The sequence below is a fragment of the Rattus norvegicus genome, chromosome 3 (genome assembly GCF_036323735.1).
Source record: "Rattus norvegicus strain BN/NHsdMcwi chromosome 3, GRCr8, whole genome shotgun sequence".
NCBI classification, from domain to species: Eukaryota; Metazoa; Chordata; class Mammalia; order Rodentia; family Muridae; genus Rattus; species Rattus norvegicus.
The window spans coordinates 65303258-65323806 of NC_086021.1; the positions used below are offsets into that span (position 1 = coordinate 65303258).

A 20549-nucleotide genomic window follows, 5' to 3' on the forward strand; every position below is an offset into this window, starting at 1 on the left:
GAGTTTGTGTGACAGGATACCAGGCCTGCTCCCCCTTCCCCCTGCAGTGTCACCAAAGGAGTGTCTATGGGGCTTGTCTCCAAATGACGAAGAAAGTCGGTAAATTTGAGAAGAGGTTATAACATCCCAGAAGTAGAATCGCTACATTTAACTGAAACTCTGCTTTTAAGATTGAAGTTCCTTATCTACACAATGGGGAGACTTTGACCCGTTTCCTGGAATGGTTCTAAAGATTTTATGGCATAATGCACATGAATCTAAAGCACGGTGCCAGGTGCAGGGAGACACAGCAGGTATGGAAAGCAAGAGGTTTCTTTCCTACTATTCAAGGTCACTCAAGGATAGTCACACTGCCCATTCAACCCTCTGGATTTCTGTGACAGTGTGACACTTTAGTTAGGATCTTAAAGGTCTTCCAAAGGCCCGGGTGTCTGAAGTGTGGTCCCCAGAGTGGTGCCACTGAGTCGATGGGACATTTAAGAGGTGAGGCCCAGTAGAAGGTCTTAGGTCACTACGGGCCCACACTGAAGGGAGCCGTGGGGGCTTACACTCTTCTCTTTCCATACTTCCTGCCTTCCAGTCATGAGCTGAGTGGCTTTGTTCTGCCCCCTGACCCCTCCATGATGTTCTGCTACAGCCCCAAAGCAATGGGTCTATTTAATCATGGGCCAGAGCCCTTAAAATTGCTATGCCAATATAAACCTTCTCTCTTTATAAGTTGACTATTTCAGATATTTTGCTACAGGGAGGTGAGGCTACCACATATGACTTTGGCATTACACTCCAGAAATCACTAGGGAGGTTTATCTGCCGGATCTAGAAACACACTATAGATCCTATTTGGCCACAAACACTATTGTTGGAGCTTAGAAAAAGTGAGTGTGAATTGTTTATTTCTATGAATTTTGCTGCTCTTGTTTTTAGTCAGGGTTTTACTATATATAACCCAGGCTATCCTTGAACTAGACAAGATGTTTTTTATTGCTGTTGTTGGAGGGTTTTTTTTGTTTGTTTGTTTTTGTTTTTGTCTCAGTCTTCCAAATGCAGGGGTTACAGGTATAAGCTAAGTATAGCTCCTTATTCTTTTGCAGTATTCTGGGTGAGTTGTAAAAATAGCCACAGCAGTCTATGTTTAGGTCTAGTGGCAGTGTTGTCTGCCAAGTGTTATATGGCAGAATTTAATTTAATCCTCACTGTGAAGTAGTAAGTGGGTAGACACATCAACTGGCTGTGAAGTTCAGACAGAGGGTCTTTGGAGGGTGACAAGTCCATAGGGTCCCGTGATGAATCTTGGTGGCTTTGACTGGAGAGAGGGAATAGAACGGCTCACACCAGTCTCTCTCTGCGTAATGTGCCACCTTGGAAGTCTGACAGGAAGATGGCCATACCACAGACATCATATCAGGTTGCCTTTGGAGCAGAACCATAAGGCAAACGAATGTGCTTTTCTTTGTGTTAATGTTAATGTCATCAGAATGTGGGGAAATGGTACAGAGTCCCGGGACACAGGAAGAAAGCTGTTTTATGGTCCTGGGGTTAATGTATGAACATGGTCATCTGTCAGATGGTTTCTGCAGTCCTGAGAACACTGCTGAAGGGCATAGTCTTAAGAAGTGGGGGATATGTGGTTAAATAGACTTAAATATACTCATGTTATTAGTGGCAAAGCCGGTAGACAGCAGGTATGGAAGAAAGGTCGGAAATGAAAGCAATAAAGCCCCAGTGAGCTCTTACCTTGCATTTTTTCACACACAAATCCATAGCCTTTTTTCCCACAGTCATCGAAATACCATTTTCCAGTAAAATGGAAATTAGGATTACTTGACATCAGGGCACAGAGTGGAGCACGCTTTTGAACTTCAGTGGTGTTATAATTGGGGATCTTTGAAGAAATACATATGTTATAAAAATATGGTAACAAATAACATTATTGTCACATTGAAAATCTTTATTTAGGGCATAATTTTAAAAAGTAATGCACCATTATTCTCATATTTACATCTAATAAACCAGCTCAGAGTCTCCCCATAGCCTCCAAGATAAATAATCACTATGATGAGTGTAATTGTGTTTATGATACTCATGAAATTGTTCTATTACATTATTAAAAATTAACATATAACCAGTGAACTAGTATAAATGGATAGCTTCAAAATATGGGAAGAAAGTTTTAGTTGGTAAGTCTCAGATATGTTCTTATTAAAATGATGTCAAAACCATAAATCTTAAGGGCCTTAGATCACAGTGCAATGGTTAAAGTGTAGAAGACCCTGGGTTCAATCCTAGTAAACCCTGCCCCCAATAACATTTGAAACTTACATTTATTACATCAGATGGAGACCAGTTAGAATACACCACAGGCTTCCCATTTACCCAATTCTCATGATTGTCACTTTGTAACCCTATCCATACATTCGTGGTCTGGCCGAAAAGATTCACAGTAATGAAAGCTGGAGGAGAGAAATACATTATCTCATAACACCACACAAGTCATTGGGTTGTCATGAAATGCTATCCACAGAAATGATGGTATTTAAATTTCAGCAAACGTCCTTATGTCTCAGTTATAGGAATTTTGCACTTTGTTCCCTTAACAGTGTGACTTTCACTTTGGTTTCACTTTAAATTGACAATATTAGTGGGATAACCTGAGAGTCCATCAGATCATTAGCCAAACAATTTCCAGTGTTTACTTACTGTGTTTTAAACAAAGGGGAATTAATGCACCATATTTAAACAGAAATCTATAACTGCCTAAGTTTCAAATTGAAACGTATAGGTGAACTCAAAATGATCTTTAAGAAGCTTGTCCTGCAACTACTGTAGATGTTCCTGAGAAACTACTTCTGCCATTTTAGAACACACACTCAGTCCGTAGTCTCACCAGTGCAGCCATCCAGTTAAAACCTCCAAGGGCAGCAGTTTCTAGGCAGCCTACTGACTCTCACAGATGTTGTGGCAGAAACCCTGGTGCTCAAACTGAAATTTCCTGTGCCTTAGCAGCACAGTGCTTTAATGGCTGATTTGTAAACGCAAGTTTGAGGTGCTGCTTTGACTAAGACTTGAATGGCCCCTCAGACTCTACCTTGTTCCAGTTCACTTTCGATGGAGACCAGCGTCCCACCCTTGGCAGCACAGAATTCCTGAGCACCTGTCCAGGTCTTCAGCTCCCGTGGGTCCTTGGGGATTGTCACCAGGAAGCACTACAAAGAACAACACAAAGTGTTCATTCCTGCACGGTTCCACTAGAACTGAAACAGTTTCCCAAAGACACCGAAGGTCAGCCTTGGAAATGATAATTTTCTTAGGCAGAGAACTCATTTGTCTTCCGCCGGGCTCTGCAGGCATTAATGAAGCAAGGAGAGGCACTGCTTTGGGGCGAGCGATTTGTCTCATTCGCACAAAGCAGAAGCAGGGATGTGTTTGTCACGCGGAATATCACGGAGTGTCTCTGCTCAGTGGAGGAAGACGCTCTTCCCAAGAAGGAGCCAGTCTGCCTGCAAGCTTTACAGAAGGGGACTCAGTCTGAGAGGAGACTTTATCTATAAGCAGACCTTCTCACTGTAGTGAGAGATGGAAGGACCTGGAGGATTTAAGTCCTAGAAGCTCAAAGCCAGCCATTTTATAGAAAGTGCACAGGAAGTTACAGAAACACAGTGAGGGAGGCGAGAAAAAGACCTCTTTATTATGCCATGCACACGAAGGTCAGGGGACCACTCTAAGGAGTCAGTTCTCTCCTTCTACTGTGGGGTCCAGGGATCAATCTCAGACTATCAGGTTTGTATGGAAAGTGCTTTTACCCACTGAGCCATGCTGTGAGCCTGCGACTGTATCGTCACGGGGACTTCCTTACTATGAGATGGGACAGAGAATCAGAATGATACAGTTGGCCCACCTTGCTCAATAAATGCAAACTTGCTAGGGACACTGGAATAAGGAAAAGGGAGAAAGAAGGCCAAGGCACTAACACTTCAGGCCAGGGTCCACAGAAGTCAGGGGAGACTCCTGTGCAGGGGACATTTCATCCAGAAAGTGCTGGCAGTTTCTCTTTGCCATTTCCCCCTCAAAGAACATAGCCAGCCCTGGTCATTGTCAGATCCGATCCTGGAATTGAGCTACGGAGAAAATTTCAAAGTAACCTCAGTTGACCTAGAAACTCAAGTATGAAAGTGTGAGCTCTCTCTCCTGTCTTACCCTGGAATAGTGTCCTTCTTCCTTACTCTCTCATTTCTAGTCTGTCACCTATCACCTCTGCCCAACCACCATGACTGCATAAAAGCAGAGATAGTTAGCCACCAAAAGACATCACACCAGAGACAATCCCCCCAAAACCACCCATGGGATAAAAGAACAGACTGTGAAACGATCACCAATTTTGATTATCAAAATTGACTGTCAATTCCAAGAGAGGAATTTGAGTGGAACTATCCCATTAAAATGTCGTTTAAGTTTTAAATTTTAAAAATCTTTAAAATTCCTTTTAAAATTTTTTTCCACTGTAAACATTTTGGGGGGAAAACACAGTTACAGGGCTGTTGAGATGGCTCAGTGGAAGAGCCACTTGTCACAAAAGCATTGGTGACTGAAATTTGGGTCCCCAGGACTCAAGTTAAAAGCCAGGTGACACCAGGGCTCTCTGCTTGTAATCCCAGCAAGCAGGAGGTGAAGCTGGGGATCGCTGGAGCAAGCTGGGTAGCAGGAGAGCTAGCCAGATCCCGCCTCAGTGTGTAAGGTGGAGAACACTTGTGTCAACCTTGGGCTACTGGTGGAAAAAAAACAGTGTTAACCTTGGGCCTCCACACAATCGTGGACACAATTACAGGCAACTATATACTCTTGTGTACTTACACACATGCGTACACTTATACATATACTCCTATGACACATGCATTTAAAAAGCAAAGAAAAAATCAGTCAAGATTAAGCTCACAGAGGTACTAGAATCCATTCTTTTGGGCACACAGCGTAATCTTGTCTCTTTCACTACAACACCAAATCGGTATTTGTGTCATCCATCTCTGTGACACTGACAGAACGTGCTCAGAAATGTCCACATTCTCTACTTAACCTTGTAAACTACTCTATGACTCTGTGCTGAGCATACCCAGAAACGGGTCCGTTCTCTTTCCTTCTTCAACCAAAACCTTAAACTGAGCACACACGTGAATGTGCCCACCTAATGGTGCAAGATGAGTAGGTACGGACTCTCTACAGAGATCAACACACTTGCTTTCCTTGAGGAGAGCAGCATTCTGGGGACAACCCCACTGTTCTCCTTAACTGATACAGGCCTCGGGTCTCCCCCACGCTTATCTCCTGCTGATTTCTGTTTCAGTTCTCTTCCTGTAGCCAACTCCCTGCAATCAATGACACAATGACATTCTCGGGCAATCTAGATTTACCACAGCAGCTCTCTTACGGCATGATTTATACCCTTGTGGGTATTTCAACAAAGTCTGGGGACATATGCAGTTAGAGACGAGGATGCTGCCAGTTACTGCCGTGAACGACTGTTTTTTTCACAACAAAGAACAATCCAACCCAAAGTGTCAAAACTCAGAACTCAGTCCTGATGATGATTTTTTTTTCTTTTTGGACTTCAGGGCTCCATCCCCCACCCCCTTTTAGGATTAAAACCTAGAAACTGATGTAGCCTGCATTACTGATCAAGAGAGGGGTGGGTTTCCAGCTCCCCCTGCACACCCCTTTCTTGTTTGCTTCACAAAGAAAAGGAATTGGCTTTAAAGGCGTCTCCTTTTATAACAACCACCCTTTTATCTGTTCCTTTTTATTCTGCTTCTTTCTTCTAATTACAAATCCCAAAGAGTGGCGCACACTAATTATTGGGAAGTCTTATCATTTAATGTGAGTTCACCTGTGTTTAGATAGTCACTAATGAACCATTCATAAATACCAGTGACTCTTGCCGGCTCGGTTTGCTCCACCCTTTGCAGGAAGACTCTCTCTCCTCACTGCCGTACATGTTTCCCCCACAGCCAAGATTTATTAGTTTGACAATGGAAGTATGGCCTCCTGTTACCTTAGGCTTGCTTTTCTAAAATGGACCACATTGACTAACACACTTTGAAACTGTCTCGTTAATAATTGAGGCTGAACAGCTGGAGGAAGGATGGAAACCCTGATTTTAACTTGTTTATCTTCCGACAAATTCGTGAAATGTGATCAAGTTTTATGCATCTCTGATCATAACTGTGAATTAAGGAGGCCCTGTAATATTCCAAATGAGGTAGGAATAATAAAGCTTCTTTGTTTCAAAATAAGTTCTAGTCAACATCTAACAATAGAATCTATATTTCCTTCAGATTTGGTCTTTTCTCAGCTTCCCTTCTGTTATTGGATGGAATGATTGATTACCTATGGCTGAAACAACCGTACGCTCTCACCCATCTCTGCCTTCGATGCTGCTGGAGGACCCACGAGCACTGAACCAAGGTCTGGAATAATAACATAAAGTACACACACACACACACACACACACACACACACACAGAGAGAGAGAGAGAGAGAGAGAGAGAGAGAGAGAGAGGTAGGAGAGGAGAAGAAGAGAAAGAAAAAGATATAGAAGACCTCTCTCTTGGCTCTGTTGACTAACCCTTCCTAGAGTGACATAGTAGGTATCAGGCTTCTCCCACACCATTAAGCTACATCCTCAAACATGGAGGAGAAGACTTACGGGACATGGGAAAGGGACACCTAGCTTCCAGATACCTCGTTTTTCATAAAACTCTAAAAAGGCGATTGACTTGTCAGCTGAGTTTTTTAAAGTAATAAAAATCAGTCCTTGAAAGAATTGACAAAGAATTGGGAAAGTTTAATGGCCTGCAATGTATTGAGGTTTGTTCAGGATGTATCCCCCATTTTCCTTTCTGTAGCTTTAAGAGTTGATGGGGGAAATGGTCCAGCAGTGCCTGCTGCCTCTCTCAGCAACAATCCTTTCTTTGCCAGCTTCTAGAGTATCTGATGAACCCGTCAACACTGGTCCCTGCTTAGCCATAGTTTCCACTTTATCGGTTTCCGTCACCCACAGAGGAGGAAGTGAAGAGCAAAGACAACAACGATGTGATCTGTGCGTGGGAAAGAGTGGGACGGAGAAGGAGGAGCCCCCTTCATTTGGCTATAGGACATCATTTTATTTTATTATTGGTTATTGTGATTCTTCCTTTTCAAAGATTTATTTTTTTTAAATAAGTTGGGATAGTTCATGGAGCTGGAGTTTAATGTAGCTGTGAACTGCCCCATGTTGGTGCTGGGAACTGCACTTGGGTCTTCTGCAGGGGCAGCACGAACTCTTTACAGTCGAGCTGTCACTGCAGCCTCTATGGTTTCTTAACCCATCTCACTTATGAATGGAACTTTATCAAAGTTACTCAGTCCTTAGAAAGACCCTCACCTAAAGGCTTCCTCTACTAGTGGGAGGTACTGTGGACGTTTAAGAGGTAGAGTCTAAGGAGAAGCCTTAGAAAGCAAGGAGTGTCCTCATAAGGACCATGGCGACTCAGTCTCTGTTTCTCTGTCTACTCCCTCCAACTCTCCCGGTGAAGTTCAGGATACAAACACCTGGCTTTTGATTCTGTTTTAAAATAAAATTGTGAGACAAGATAGGCAGTTGTTTGTGTCTGTCCACAACACCCACTTCTAGGATGCCCTGGTTCTAACAGCTTTAAGAAACTAACAGTCAGGAGGAATGAGGTAAAAGTCAATCAGAATCCAAATCTGAGCCAAAATGATATAGAAGAAGATGTAGGGAGAAGTATTCATGACACGTGACTTGAGGCTCTGTTCTTAGGTGTCATACCAAAAGCACAAGCAATTGAAGAAAAAGTAGATACATTGGGCTTTATCGAAATTATAGAGTTGCATGCATCAGAGGGCATTATAATTATAACGGAGAACATAATTATAATTATTAGAGGTGAAGATCATTTACCTGATAGGGATTCATTACACATAACACTAGAAAGACTGCCTACAATTCAACATTAAAAAAACCAAATGACTTAATTAAAACATGGACAAAGATTTAATTAAACATCTACCCCCCAAAAAAGTATATGAATGAACCTCCTATTGTATATGCAATTATAAATTGTTCATTTGCTGGGAAAACCCATTTGTCAGTTTTTCAAATAGCTGAACCAGAGCATCCTATGACTTAGCAATTGTGCTTCTAGGTTTATCTCCAAAGGGAATGAAAACTGGGACTTGGAAATGTACACACTGGTGTATACTGTAGCATTATCATTATTATTATTACTATTATTATTATTTATTTCTGTGGAAAATACCAGCAGAACCTTGCTTTGGGTTGTGTTGATATTTTAATAATAACAATTCTTTGAAAAATAAATCTAATACTACTTTTAAAACAGGGAAATGAAATGTGTGTGTGTGTGTGTGTGTGTGTGTGTGTGTGTGTGTGTGTGTATGTTCCTGCATGTTCTTATAGGCGGCCATGCACCTGTCAGAGGACCACCTTGGGTTTCACTCCTTGCTTTCCCTCCTGTTCCACACAGGATCTCTCTTGTTCACTGCCATGTAAACAAACTAAATGGCCCATGAGCTTTCGGTGATTTCCTTGCCCAGCCCCCCAGGTGGAAACATATGCTGGTGTTAGACACATCTGTGCTACTGCATCTGCTATTTTACATGGTTTCTAGAGGCCTGAACTCAGGTTGTCAGGCTTGCTTGGCCAGACAAGTGCTTTACACGCGGAGCCCTAGGCTGAATTTTGATCTGATTTTCAGAAAAGTCACACGGTTATACAAGCCTCTAACGTCTATGTAGAAATTGGAATAGTAACTTTATATGTTTAAAAAATTTCGTCAAATGAGAAATGTTTACGGAACCGCCCAGTAAAATCAGCCAAGCGAGAACAATACTAAGTACTGGAGAGATGGGTGAGCAAAGGGTGATCACGCATTGTATAGGACTGTCCTCTGAGTCCAATAGCTGCCATCTTCAGTGCAGCTGTGCCCCTTGTAAAAGATTATCCATCCCACCTGGGTCTGCTGGCTGTTTACTCTCACTGGGAGGAAAGGGGTCGGGAGACCCTCATCCAAGTAGGAGTTCATCCAGCTGCTTCATGCCACCTGTTGTATCCAACTCTGCCCTAACTGTATGTGGCCTGGGCGAGGGGCTAGGGTAGATAGACTAGGGGAAGAAGGCCCCATCCATGTGTCTAGGTCATCTTCTCTGCTAGGTAAAGACTTTCCCATAGGCAACCCTTCACCTACGCTCTGTAAGGAAACAAGTAAACTGAGTGGTTCTTCAGTGTGGCTTTTGTAGAACAGCACCTTTGTCTTTGGGAACCTTAGGAGTAGGGTAGATATAGCTCACATCCCCCTGGGAAAGAATTTCGGCAATATCTGTGCTATAGAATATTACTCAGCCTTAAAAAAGGGAAAAAAACCCATGTTATCCATGGTCAAGACTTAACATCATGTGATCCATGTTATAACTTGGCCAAGACTTAATATCATGTGATCCATGTCATAACATGGTCAAGACTCATGTGATCCATGTCATAACATGGTCAAGTCTTAACAACACCACACTGAATGAAGTGAGCCAGTCATCAAAGAATAAATATTCTTCCTGATTTCGTATACAGGAGGCATATACAGTATGTCTCAGAGAGGCGTGAAGTAAAACAGTGGAACCATTTCTTCAGGAGCCAGGGTGTGATGGGGAAGAACAGCACGTAATTTTTATTTAAAAAATTCGAACGCGGAGTTTTGGTTCTGCAGGAGGAGAAAGGACCCGGAGATGCTTTGTTCATCCCGATGATGCTGACCTCTTGCAAATCACACCCTGAAAGCGATTAAGGTAGAAAATTCTATGGAGTGTGTACTTCACCATAATTAAGTTAGCCATATAGAGTGAGCCCTGTATGTACAGAATTCAGGTGACTTCACTGCCCAGGTTGACAGTGACATTAAGATGCTGAAGAGGATGCCAGCCAGTGTGACCAAACACTTCGATTCAAAACTGGCTGTCCTCAGTTAAAGAGCAATTTCATGTCAGCGTGGGAAGTTACAACGCCATCTCACTTCTGAATTCTGTAAGAGTTAAACAATCACAGTTCGGGGTTCACTTTAATCACTTCCAACCAAGGCCTGTAAAGTCATTTTATTACAAAAACATAAGGGGCGGAGGCAAAATCCTCTGCCTTAATTGAGCAGCATCAGAAATCATAAACCTAGATGATGGTGTCCCTTCTGGCGAGCCTCTTAAATCCAATTCTGCACCAAGCATCAGCTTCATGAGGCACAAGATGACCCTGACCAAATTACATCATCAGCTCATCGGTTTACAGGGAAGTGGAGGTCTGCTGGTTCTGTGCAGGGGAGGGGATGGAGCATGGGCCCTCTCAATGTGCAGTTTATTTGTAAGCAGGGTGTGTAATAAATGAGCAGGTAGACACACATGTGTACATACACACACACACACACACACACACACACACACACACACACTGCAGACGTGCATATACATCACATCCTGTGGCACAAAAAGACGTCACTAGTAAAACTGCCTCTACAAATGAGGTGTGGATGGGTGGCTGCCTTACACAAATTCTTTTTGTGCCAAAGGGAAAGCTTCTAAAACCATTAGGATGTGATAGTGACCTCTCAGGTCCCTCCAATAACTGGTGCTTAAAAAATAAAACAAACAAACAAAGAAACAAACAAAACAAATCCACAACCTACCCTCACTTTTAATCACTGTTCAATTGAAGTCCAATAAAGAGAGACTGACAAGAAGAAATTTACCTTATAGTTAAAATAAAGCCACCCTTTGGGGCACGTGCCATGCTGTGTTGGCGGCTTCTCCTTCTCGATGACCCATATTTTCACTCGCTTACAGATGCTGGGCATAGGAACAGAGCAATTCTCAGTGCCCCAGAGCCCTGCAGGAGGAGACAGGTCGGAAAGTCTCAGGAACGAGGACAGTTTCTCCCCAAGTTCTTCTGGATAGCTTGTCATGTCATGACCCCTAGGATTTTTCATATTTTATTTTTTGAAGTCTAGAAACTGAACAAAATTACTAACTACAGAGATCTCTAGTGACCCTTACCTGGGCAAGGTGAGACCCCTGTAAGACTGTAAGAACTTTTTACGAAAGAAAGCAAATGCTAAAATTGAAACAGAATTAATCTAAAATCCTAGGAATATCTGACTTGGGACACAAAGTAAGACTTTACAGTTTTAAGTATCCAGCCTCAGTATACGGGGGAAACAATTCTAAGATCGTCATTTCTGAAGATTTTAAAACATGTCGAAGCTTTATAAAAGATCCTCAGGAAATGCAGGTTGGATATACCTAATTGAAATTCTAAAACAAACTCCGAGTGTTGATGTGGTGCTCCTTCTGGAAGACTCCCCTTCGGAGGCATTTCCGATTTCAGATGTTTAGCTTGCAAAAACAGTTCAGTGGTAAAAGCCCGCTTTAGCATCCCCAACCTGCAAACTCCAAAACACTTACTCAGATCCCCAACTTACATAAGAACATAATACGTTAAAGCAGGAACTTCTCAAAAAGGAGGATTTCTCAGTCTTGACCCTTACATGAAACCTGTCTTCTGTTAGATAGATCCCCAATTTCCTAGCCTCCTTCGAACTGTCTTCTAATTTAAAAGGGCTGCAATGGCGGGGGTGGGGTGGGTGCGTGGGGTGGTGTCAGGACAGCGGTAAGTAAATGCCTGACTAGAAGCTGCCGCACAGCCCAAGGCAGGTTTAACTTCTTGTATCAGAACAAGAGTAAAATCTGGGGCTTCGGTTTAAGGTGGGGCTGGGCTGACTGTTAGCAGGAATACTCAGCTCTTCTTGCAAACAGCTCTTTCCATAGGCTGTCCTGACACCTGCTGGTAAAGCAAGCGGATTAACTACAGTTTTCTCCTAACTCTGCAGAGGCCCAGCCCAGAGGATTTCTCTTTCTTTCTTTTCCTGACCAAGTTAGTTAGGAATATTTTTTTTAATTTTTATTTTTTTTATTTTTTAGTATGGCTTCACCCAGCCTAGGCTGAGTGTTCTTAGAACATACAGAAGATACAGACAGGATTTCTAGCCTCACTGTGCCACGGAATCCAATATGCAAATAGGTTCTCTTCTAGGATGAGCAGTCATTAGAGCCAGAGAAGGAGGGGGAGGGGAGGGGAGGAGTAGGGGAGGGAGGAAGAGGAGGGGGAAGGAGGAGCTGAGCACAGGTGTTTTATTTAAAGATGCTTTGACTGCGTGTATGTCTGTGTGAGGAGGCACCGGAGCCCCTGGAACTGGAGTTACTGTTGTGAGCCTCCATGTAGGTGCTGGGAATTGAACCTGGGTACCCTGGAAAGTCAGCCAGTGTCCTTAACTGCTGAGCCATCTCTCTAGCCCTGAATGTAGGGTATTCTTTCTCTCTCTCTCTCTCTCTCTCTCTCTCTCTCTCTCTCTCTCTCTCTCTCTCTCATGTGAGGGAAAATGGAAGTAAATTTCACAGAGATTAGAGTGTTGGCCAGTTTACAAATAGGAGAATAGAGCTGTATGAAGAAATAGTCCCACAATGAAGTCTCACAGAGAACAGCATTTACAAGGCACATTCCCTCCCCACCCCCTACCCCCACTGTATCTGCCCAAATTAGTTAACTCTTAATTGTTTGTGTGCCTGGTCCCAGAGGAGGTCTGAAGAGAACGTTCTGTCTAAGCTCCACCCCCACAGTTACCTGGCAACAGCCAGCTGTGCCTGACTCACTATAGAAGGAGCTCCTTGCCCTCCTCTCTCTCTTGTTCTTGTTCTCTTACTCCTTAGTTCCTCCTCTCCCTATTCCCCTCCCCCTTCTCTCCATGTGCTCATGGCCGTCCTCTACTCCTCTCCTTCTCTACTCTCTCTCTCTCTTTCTCTGCCCTACTAATCTCTTAACTCCTGTCCCCATGCCCTGAATAAACTCTATTCTATACTATACCATCTGTGGCTGGTCCCTCAGGAGGAAGGGATGCCTCAGCATGGGCCCACTGAGGCACTGCCTTTACCCAGACCTCCATAGAACATACCCCACCCCCATCTTTTATAAATACAACAAAGTGGGTGTGGGGAAATCAGGTTTCGTCTCTGGGGCAGAGGTGCGTGTCTGTAACAGTCTCCGTTGGCTCTCGAGTATTTATCTATCTGTAAGTTATTGACAGGCACGTGGCTGCATGAATTTCATAAGCTGAGTGATCATCCAGAAGCCTGACAACTCATGAGACTGCACACAATCAACAGAAAATAAAACAAAACAAACAAACAAACAAACAAACAACAACAACAACAAAAAGCCTGCACAGGGGAGAACGGCAGCCTCTAGAGGTGGTTGTGGTATAAACCCAAACATGAACAAGGAACTTAACCTGTTATAGCAGACATGAAGACGCATCGCTTTCTCTGGCTATCCATTCTTCCTTTCCTTCCTTTGTCCCAGTTCTGAAATATCACGGGTGACCCATTACTCCAGCTGTAGGAAAATTTAAAGAGATTAGTGTTTTTCACATGTGTGTGGTATCATGTTTGTGTATATTTGTGCCGCACGTGTGTAGATGCCTGTGGAGACCAGAAGGGGGCGCCAGGTCTCCTTGAGTTGGGGTTGCCCAGTGTGGGTGAGGAGAACAATTCTGAAGGAGAGGCGAGTGCGCTTGCGCACTGAGTCGCCCCTCCAGCCTTGGGCGGAGGAGGGGGGAATTAAGGTCTCATTTTGCATTTTCAGTATCTGCATCCATCCCTGAGTTCTGGGGTATGGACTTGAACTATAATGGTTTATTCAATTTGGTTACATGGTCACGGGCAGCATTTTACCCGTAGTTAATACTGTGCCGTACTCACAAAGTTTTCTCAAAGTTAACTTTATGCTGTGTTTTTTATCTCTCGCACAAAAAATTAGGGCAGGCGGAAGCCTGCACGGGTAACGGGTATGTTTGTCGGATAGACTGGTGATGGATCCACTAAACACTCGTGCCTTTCATTAGAAGAATGAAGTTTGCTAAGCTAAGGATTAACGGGTGAAAGGCTAGTCAGCGAACTGGTCACCAGAATCCAGTCCAGTCACTGGGCACGTACGACTTGTCCAGTAATGTTAACTACGGATTAATCATGGTTCATACTGAATTTGATCTCCAGCTCTTCTATCTTCAAGTCCGATCCACCAATTCGCCCCGTACTTTGATAGCTAATAAAGGGAAGAGAGAGAAAATGTCAGCATTCGTCGTTCTTGTTTTCCTCACCATCTGGATCAATGGAGGTACTATTAGCTTTTGAATCACTACGATTTTACCCAGTATCTTTTTTTTTACTCTGGTATCTAGAGGGAACATGAAATTGAATTATTCTAAAGCACTTCCTGTTCATTATGAAAGAGAATTGTAGTGAACCACCGAGAATATCTTCTTTCCATTCAACTCGAAAGCAAGGTTTCTAACTCTGTAAGAAGCCACGTGACACGAAAGAGAGACCGGTGCTTCTTCTGAGTATAATTAGTGGCTTCTTCTCTCGGTGATTTACGGAAGCTCGCCGCAGATGTCACATGTATTTGACAAACAAGGTACGAAGACATTAACAGAATAAAGATTTAGAGTCTAGGCATAGTAGTCTGTGAACCTTTAGACAGTGTCCGCATTCAGAGAGAGAGAGGAGGGAGGGAAGAGGGAGGGAGTTAGGGAGGGAGGGAGGGAGGGAGAAAGAGAGAGAGAGGAAGAGAGAGAGAGAGAGAGAGAGAGAGAGGGAGGGAGAGAGACAGAGAGAGAGACAGAGAGAGAGAGAGAGAGAGAGAGAGGGAGAGAGAGAGAGAGACATAGGACAAAAGAATACTACAGAATTTCAATGGCTGACAACTAGAAAATTATCCATTTTTTAAAAAAAAAAATCTACAGCCAATTATTAATCACCCAGGCTCAGCTCAGAGAAGTATCAAACTGAAAAACATGGACATGCAGGTGCACACACATATACACACGGTCCAGCAAATATAACACTGGACTTATGGTCCAGGAAATTGAAGCCTTCTCCTTAATCATAAAAGAGGAAGGGACAGATGAGATTTCACCGAGCCTTCTCGAGCGGTGTGCTTTATGGCGTGTCTGCCCCCTCTGTCTGTGTATCAAAATCCAAATTAACTTTTATATGCCAAAACCTTACTACTGTTAAGGCCCTATGCATTTAAATTTGTACTCTTATTTCCTTCTGGGAAGACTTGGGGATACGTCTTTAAGAGGCATTATTTATTTCCTTATGAATTTCAAGCCACTCTACAACAGGACCTGAGAGTGTGCTAATGTTCGGACTTGAAACGAGTGTACTTTTACTTCTTAAACAGGGTGTCTGTGTGCCAGATCAGCAATCTGCGAACACTGCGCGGGGGGAGCCGTTACAACTTGAGATCCCTGAGGAGCTGTCTCACAGGCATGTTCCCACATGCTGAATTCAGAGCCCTGTTTCCAGACTTGGGAATGGTTCTGTTGCGATTGGCTGTGGATACAGTGGGGAGACCACTTCACCGCACCTAAGGGAGGCACGTGGGCAACAGTGGTTCCGAATCATGACCCGACCGCTCACTGTCCCGGTTTAGAACCTTTAAGGGGAGTTATGGCACTCATATCTTAAGTGGTATGTGTACTGCCGCCTGGATTAAGGTATGGTCATCTGCCACAGCATATCCCAGCTGTGAGGTATATGGTAAAGACCTTCATGGGAGAAGCTGAAAGATGCCCAGACAGAAGAGCCCGGTATGGAAAGTGAATATTTTGAATGCTAGGAGTATAACTATAACAACCGAAACCTAATGATAGGTGTTTGAAAGAAGAAATGTAATATGAGCATGCAATTCACAAATCAGTTATATTTTGCTATGCTCAAGTAGGCCTCCAGTTAACTGACATGGGAGGTCATTTTCCAGTGAGCCAGAAACAAGCCAACACGTTCATCTACTGAGCGTTCTAAAGCAAAGGCGATGTGTCACCTCTTAGGTTTCTACCAAGGTGCTTAAGGGTTTAAACTTTAAGGGTTTGAACTGCCAGGTTTTAAGAGGTAATAGATTTGATAGGTAGCTTTTGAAGTGTTTACAAACACAAAACTTAACATAGTGAATCGCAGTTTTAAAATGCAAACACTGTATACCACGGATACAAGTGGTAGCCAATCACGTCCTCTGACTCTCAAGGGCTTGTAACCATTGATGTTTTCATCATTGGTCAGAAAAAGAGAAGATTGCAGAAAAGAGAAGTATTCAAAGCTCTCTAACACCCCTTGGTTTGTTACCAGAGAGGGAGAGAAAACATAAGCACTCTTCAAAAGAAGAATCATTTTTGTTAGAAAGTCTGTGCCCGGATTCCTGTCTCAAGTTACATTCTTCTATGCTCCAAATAAATTTTATTTTGGCCTTCCACAGTCCTACTTACTATTCTTCATAGAAAAGTGATATGAAAGCCTGCTATTTCAAACTAATTACTCACTCTAACTTTTTGACATTTTTAGGATGGATGTGTCTCAAAAGTGAGTGGTACCTTCCTCCCCAAGTTTGACACCTCATCCTAGAATCAATACGCTCCCCTATGTCCAGCCACTCAGCAAGCATATCCTTGTGATGCCTTACTTGTGAAATGCTCATCTAATGCTCACCATAGATACGGCCACAGAGTACTGACAACCAAAAGGGTTGAGATAAATATTGGGTAGAGATAAATACTGCCTGGAAATCTACAGGTAGATCCTGCCACACTGAATGCAGATGGCTCCTCCCCTCCCCAGTCTTTTATATTGAAATCCTAACTCACAAGATGACATGTTTGGAAGCCTGGTAAGTGATTAGATCAGCAAGCCCTCATGAGTGGTGCTAGTGTCTTAAGGAGATGGAGCCCAGAGAGTGAAGAATGACTCTCGCTGAACGGAATCTGACTTAACACCGTTCCTATTACAGAGCAAACCGAAGTCCAAGGACAGAGAGGTGTAACAAGCCTATGTCTCCATTAGTTCCTATCAATCTGTGTAGAAGGAAAACATCTGCAAAAGAAAAGAAAGCCATGACGTTTAAGGAAACTTAAATGAATGTGTGGAGTCAAGTTTTAAAAATATTGCCTCCCCCAAGGACAGAAGAAGGTGTACACTATGGATTCTGCGTAGTGATTTGTGTGCCTGTACCGCTCTGATTTTGCTGTGGATGAATTCTTGCTCCTGAGCAGAATAAATCGTGAGGAAATCACTTCGCAGCCAGCCGCAGACAAACTCAAAGGTGGCCCACTCGGCAGGATGGGTGTGGAAGAGGTACTCGGCATTCTGATAGAAGAGCCAGGGTGCATCTGCAAGGAAATCACATGACCACAATGACGCTCTCGGGACTAGCGAGAGATGTAAGGGGGACTTGAAGGAGTTCAGGCTGTGATTGACTCCCAAATTGTAATTTGGTCATTTGACATTAAAAAAAGGGGGTGTAAGTATGTATGGATACACGCACAGACGTGCACGTGAGCACACTTACAATTCACTTATTTTCTTAGTCTACCACACTTGAGATAGGGATAGATCCATGTTTTAAAATAATAGGCTGTGGAAATAGAGGCGTGATCTTAATTTCACCCTTACTTAATGTGTATATCTATTACTTTGATTATGCCATTCTTGATCTGCTGATATGATCTAATTGGTCCCAGATGAATATATCAGAGAATGGGTGTGTGGAAAGAGAGGAAAATGCACTCATAGTAACCCCTCCATGGTGTGATTTAGAAGTTAGAGAATTACCAAGTTGGCCCTTACCGTACTGGTACCAGACTGGAAAATTGGGTTTCACATCTGCAGAGCAAAAGCGAAAAGAAACATGTTGCCTGAGACTTCTGGACAAGTGCAGTTTCCGAACTCCCCTCAGCTCTAATCTCGCTATTCTTACTTCACCTTCAAAACACTGAGTTTAGGAACAGATACTCTGTACTGTCTAGACTCTGTGAAGTGTCAGAATGTGCAGGGGAATCTCCAGAGTCCTTGAGAAAGGACACGGACACTTGCTGGCAGCGACTGCGTGTGAGACGTTGTACTAGGTGCTCCCACACACTCGGAGTGCATCGTTCCTGTGTGCTTGTGATGTCGGGGATATTTCTTTCATCTGTACTTACACCATCAGCTGGTGGCCTTCATCCCTAACGCACATCTTGGCATAGGGTACCTTTCGGTTTTCCCTCCTTTGCCTGTGAGCCCTCCCTGCTTTAACTAAGCTAGTGTAGCTAGTTCATCGGGCAGGGTTCTAGTGCTGAGATTATGAATCTCTGGGACTCTTCGTTCGAAAAAGTGCTGTATCTCATTAAAATGCAAACACACAGTAAAGATCTTGTACCTCTTGGAATTTTGCATATCCACTCGTGTTTGGAAGCACAGTTCGAGGGCAACAGTGTGTTGTTTGCCTTATACACAGCACAGTTTTTTGCATCTTCTTCAAAATAAGCATTGTCTAAAAATGAAGAGACAACCTGCGGCAGATGAAGTTCGTTATTCCTTAGTGACGGTCCCCCAAGGGAGCTTCAGAAGATTCAAGGCAGCACGAGTGCAAGCGCTATTGACGGTGGTTCTCCACCTGTGTGTGGCAACCCCCTGCACACAGGGGGTCGCACAAGCCTTTCACAGGCCATCAGAAAACACAGGTATTTGCATCACGATTCATAACAGTAGCAAATTTACAGTTATGAAGTAGTAATGAGAATAAATTTACGGCTGTGGGTCACAACAACATGAAGAACTATATTAAAGGGCCAGAGTATTAGGAAGGTTGAGAACCATGGCTCGAGGGACTTCAGAGGGATCTTCAGAAATGTCTACTTGTCATTCCAGGGTAAGATTGGTCCACGTTTGTGAAGACTAAGCTAATGGGTACTTCCCTTTTTTTTTTTTTCCTGTTTCTTTCTTACAAAGAGGCATGAGTGGATGCGAAGATAGGGCAGCCAGTAAAGTGCTTGCTGGACCAAACATGAGGACCTGAGCTCAATCTGAAGCATCCACATCGAGGATTAAGAAAAAAAAAATCCACAGCAGTATGTGTCTGCTATCACCCTACTGTGGAAGTGAAGGTAAGGACCTTAGGCTTGGTGGCCAGTCAGTGCAGCCTAATTGGTAAGTTCCAGGTTTAGTTGGGGAGTCCTGTCACAAAAAAGTAGAGAGTGGTTGAGAAAGACCCCTGACATAGGCTGCTGGCTTCCCCACACATGCAGATGTGCTCAAGCACACAAGAGTCTTTCAGTTGTTTTCTCCAGAGGGAATCAGATATACGCTTCATTCTGAGATTGCAATGTTGTAGTGGTTTAAAGAGCGCCCCCCATAGGCACATAGAGAGTGGCACTATTTGAAATGGTTAGGACACACGGCCTTGGTGGGGTGGGTGTGGCCTTGGTGAGTGGGTGTGGCCTTGGTGGAGTGGGTGTGGCCTTGGAGGAGGAAGTGTGTCACTGGGGATGGGCTTTGAGGTTTCAGTTACAGAGCCAAACTTGGAGGCTTCTCTCTCCTTCTTGCTATCTGCCAATCTGTAGAATGCTTGGCCCTTTCTCCAGCACCATGTCTGCCTGTGTGCCGCCATGTTTCCTGCTACATGATAATGAGCTAAACCTTTGAACGGCAAGCCAGCTCCAATTAAATGTTTTTATAAAAATCGCTGTGGTCACAGTGTCTCTTCACGGCAATAGAACACTGATTAAGACAACTCTTTCCTGGGGTCTTGGGTAAGCTTCTAGTTTTAGGGATGTCCCAGATTTTGGTATAATCTTTGATGACATTTATTTGCTAAGCATTTATATTAAATGCTAATCATTATGTTTTAAAGTCTAAGACAGTGCTAGTCTTTTTGTTTGTTTTAGTTTTAGTTTTTTGAGAACAGGTCTCAGTACTTAGCCTTGGCTGGCCTGGAACTCACGATATAGACCAGACTGGCCTCAAACTCATAGAAATCCACCTGCCTCTATCTCTCAAATGCTGGAATTAAAGGTATGTGACTCCATGCCTGGCTCTAGACATAGATTCCATAAATCAGAAAACTAGCATTGTTTTGAGTGACCACATATTGTATATAATTGCCACAACAGATGTTTTTAAATGAGGTATAAATCTTTTTAACTATTTAATGATTACCTGGCAGGAAAGTAGATGAACCACAGATGAAATTAGGGTATGTATATATAATAAATAGGATATGGGTATATGTATATATATCCATATCTTTAGCCACTTTGAACTATTTAAATATGCACAGAACTCATCCAGTGTGTCTGTCCTCGTGTTGGAGAATTACATGAGTTATAATTCATTCTGTCCAGTGGGCTGTGCACAGCACCTCGGCTCACTAGTACACTTAGTCATTGTCTGTCCTTCTGTAATGAGCTAGTCCGAGTGACTAAAACAGAGTATCCCAACCTCTATGTGTTACATTTCATTTCCCAAGAGCAAGATGGCTTTAGTTCCTCTCTTCTGTTTCTGGGTCTCAGCTTCTTTAGTGAAAGAAATGGGCAGATCTGAGGGCTCCAAACCCTCTCTAGGTCTCTTTCCGCTCTTTATTC

General features: G+C 43.3%; 1 protein-coding gene across 3 annotated transcripts in view; it reads right to left on the minus strand.

Moving 5' to 3' along the window:
* The window catches only part of Pla2r1 (phospholipase A2 receptor 1), a 129834-nt gene that overhangs the window by 10629 nt on the left and 98656 nt on the right, over nucleotides 1-20549 (minus strand). For 2 of the 3 annotated variants that reach the window (NM_001100837.1, XM_039104479.2), the window contains 9 exons: nucleotides 18347-18479; nucleotides 17776-17811; nucleotides 17161-17318; nucleotides 14133-14197; nucleotides 13386-13489; nucleotides 10794-10930; nucleotides 3086-3203; nucleotides 2320-2450; nucleotides 1735-1882 (listed from right to left, as the gene is read on the minus strand). In NM_001100837.1, the coding sequence (NP_001094307.1) occupies nucleotides 1735-1882; nucleotides 2320-2450; nucleotides 3086-3203; nucleotides 10794-10930; nucleotides 13386-13489; nucleotides 14133-14197; nucleotides 17161-17318; nucleotides 17776-17811; nucleotides 18347-18479 (1030 nt within the window). Of the gene's footprint in view, nucleotides 1-1734; nucleotides 1883-2319; nucleotides 2451-3085; nucleotides 3204-8400; nucleotides 9832-10793; nucleotides 10931-13385; nucleotides 13490-14132; nucleotides 14198-17160; nucleotides 17319-17775; nucleotides 17812-18346; nucleotides 18480-20549 lie in introns of those variants that run through there. The other variant, XM_039104480.2, reaches the window with a different exon arrangement.